Here is a 1,267-nt window from a genome sequence, read left to right on the forward strand (position 1 = left end):
CCCCCAAATCCCAGCTCCAGCCCCCCCAAATCCCAGCCAACCTGCCAAGGCCACCACCCCAAGAAGCCCCCACCAGGCTGAGCCTCCACAACACCCCTGATCCCATCCCACCAGTTTCAAACCCCTGAGATCCCCCCAAAACCCCCCCAAACCAGTTCCAGTCCAGGCCTCATCTGGAGCAGGATGGTTTAATTCCCAGGTCCTGGGGTTGTCCCCATTCCTGGTGCCTCCAGGTGGTCTCAGCTGCCAGGAAACCAGCACAGAGGGGGTTCTCCAGCCCTTTTTCTCCTCAAGGTTCAACATTCCTGACCAGAATGATCCCATTTTCCCATCCCTGCTGCCACAGAACAGAAATGGAATTAATTAATTGCACAGAATTAATGAATCGACCCTGAAAGGACCCCAAAAAGCTTCAAAGTGGCTGCAAAAAATAATCAACTCTACTTCTTTGGGATCTTCAGCTCCATGGAAAGTCCAGTTCCCCCACCAAGAACCAGTTGGTTGGAAGCAAAGAGAGAAGCAGGTCCAGGAGGGCCTGGATTTTGGGGAAGGAACCCATGGACACCACCAGGCCAGAACCCAGAGCTTCCCACCAAAGTCAATTGGGATCCTTCTGCTTCCATGGTTCCTCCTGGAGATCCATCTCCAGGTCCTCAGGGGCTGCTCTGGGCTTTGGTGGAACCTCATGAGGAAGAGGAGGGCAAGGCTAGGAGGTCCTGGGCAGCTGTGGAGTTGGTGCTGCAGTCCACGTAGTGATGGGTCTCCAAGGTGCTCTGTGTCCCGTGGCCAAGGTAGGAGAGTTTCACTGAGGTCCTGGGGAGGGGAAAAGGAGCTTTGGTGGGGACAGGAGCTGGGGATGGGGCCAAAGGAAACGCCCTGAAGGTTTTAAGCTCGGCAGGAAATTCCCTCTGTCCCTGGAAAGCTGCAGGTTTGTGATGGAGGCAGGAAGGGGTGGGGAGGGTGGAGCTTGGAGAACCTGAGGGCCCGGCCTGGGGGGCAGAGAATCATCCTGGGATGGGTTGGAGGGACCTTCAAGATCATCTAGATCCACCCCTGCCTGGGCAGGGACACCTCCCACCAGCCCAGGCTGCTCCAAGCCCCACATCAGATACCTGGAACACTTCAGGGATGGGGCAGCACCTTGAAGATCATCTGGTGGGATCATCTGGGTGGGCTTGAAGGTCCTTCCAACCCAAACCATCCCAGGAGCTAAATTCTATGATTGTGGGTCTTGCATGATCACAATGGTGTGACAATGGAATCATGG

General features: G+C 55.6%; 1 protein-coding gene across 1 annotated transcript in view; it reads right to left on the bottom strand.

Annotated features, from left to right (window-relative positions):
- Positions 1-683: 683 nt before the first annotated feature.
- LOC104395706 (transmembrane protein 106C-like) overlaps positions 684-1,267 on the bottom strand; it is a gene marked incomplete at its 5' end in the record, with an annotated part of 5,916 nt that continues 5,332 nt past the window's right edge. The window contains one exon of the mRNA XM_010005436.1: positions 684-813. Within this exon, the coding sequence (XP_010003738.1) occupies positions 684-813 (130 nt within the window). The remainder of the gene's footprint in view (positions 814-1,267) is intronic.

Source organism: Chaetura pelagica, unplaced genomic scaffold (genome assembly GCF_000747805.2).
Source record: "Chaetura pelagica isolate M959 unplaced genomic scaffold, ChaPel_1.0 scaffold1529, whole genome shotgun sequence".
Taxonomy (NCBI): Eukaryota; Metazoa; Chordata; class Aves; order Apodiformes; family Apodidae; genus Chaetura; species Chaetura pelagica.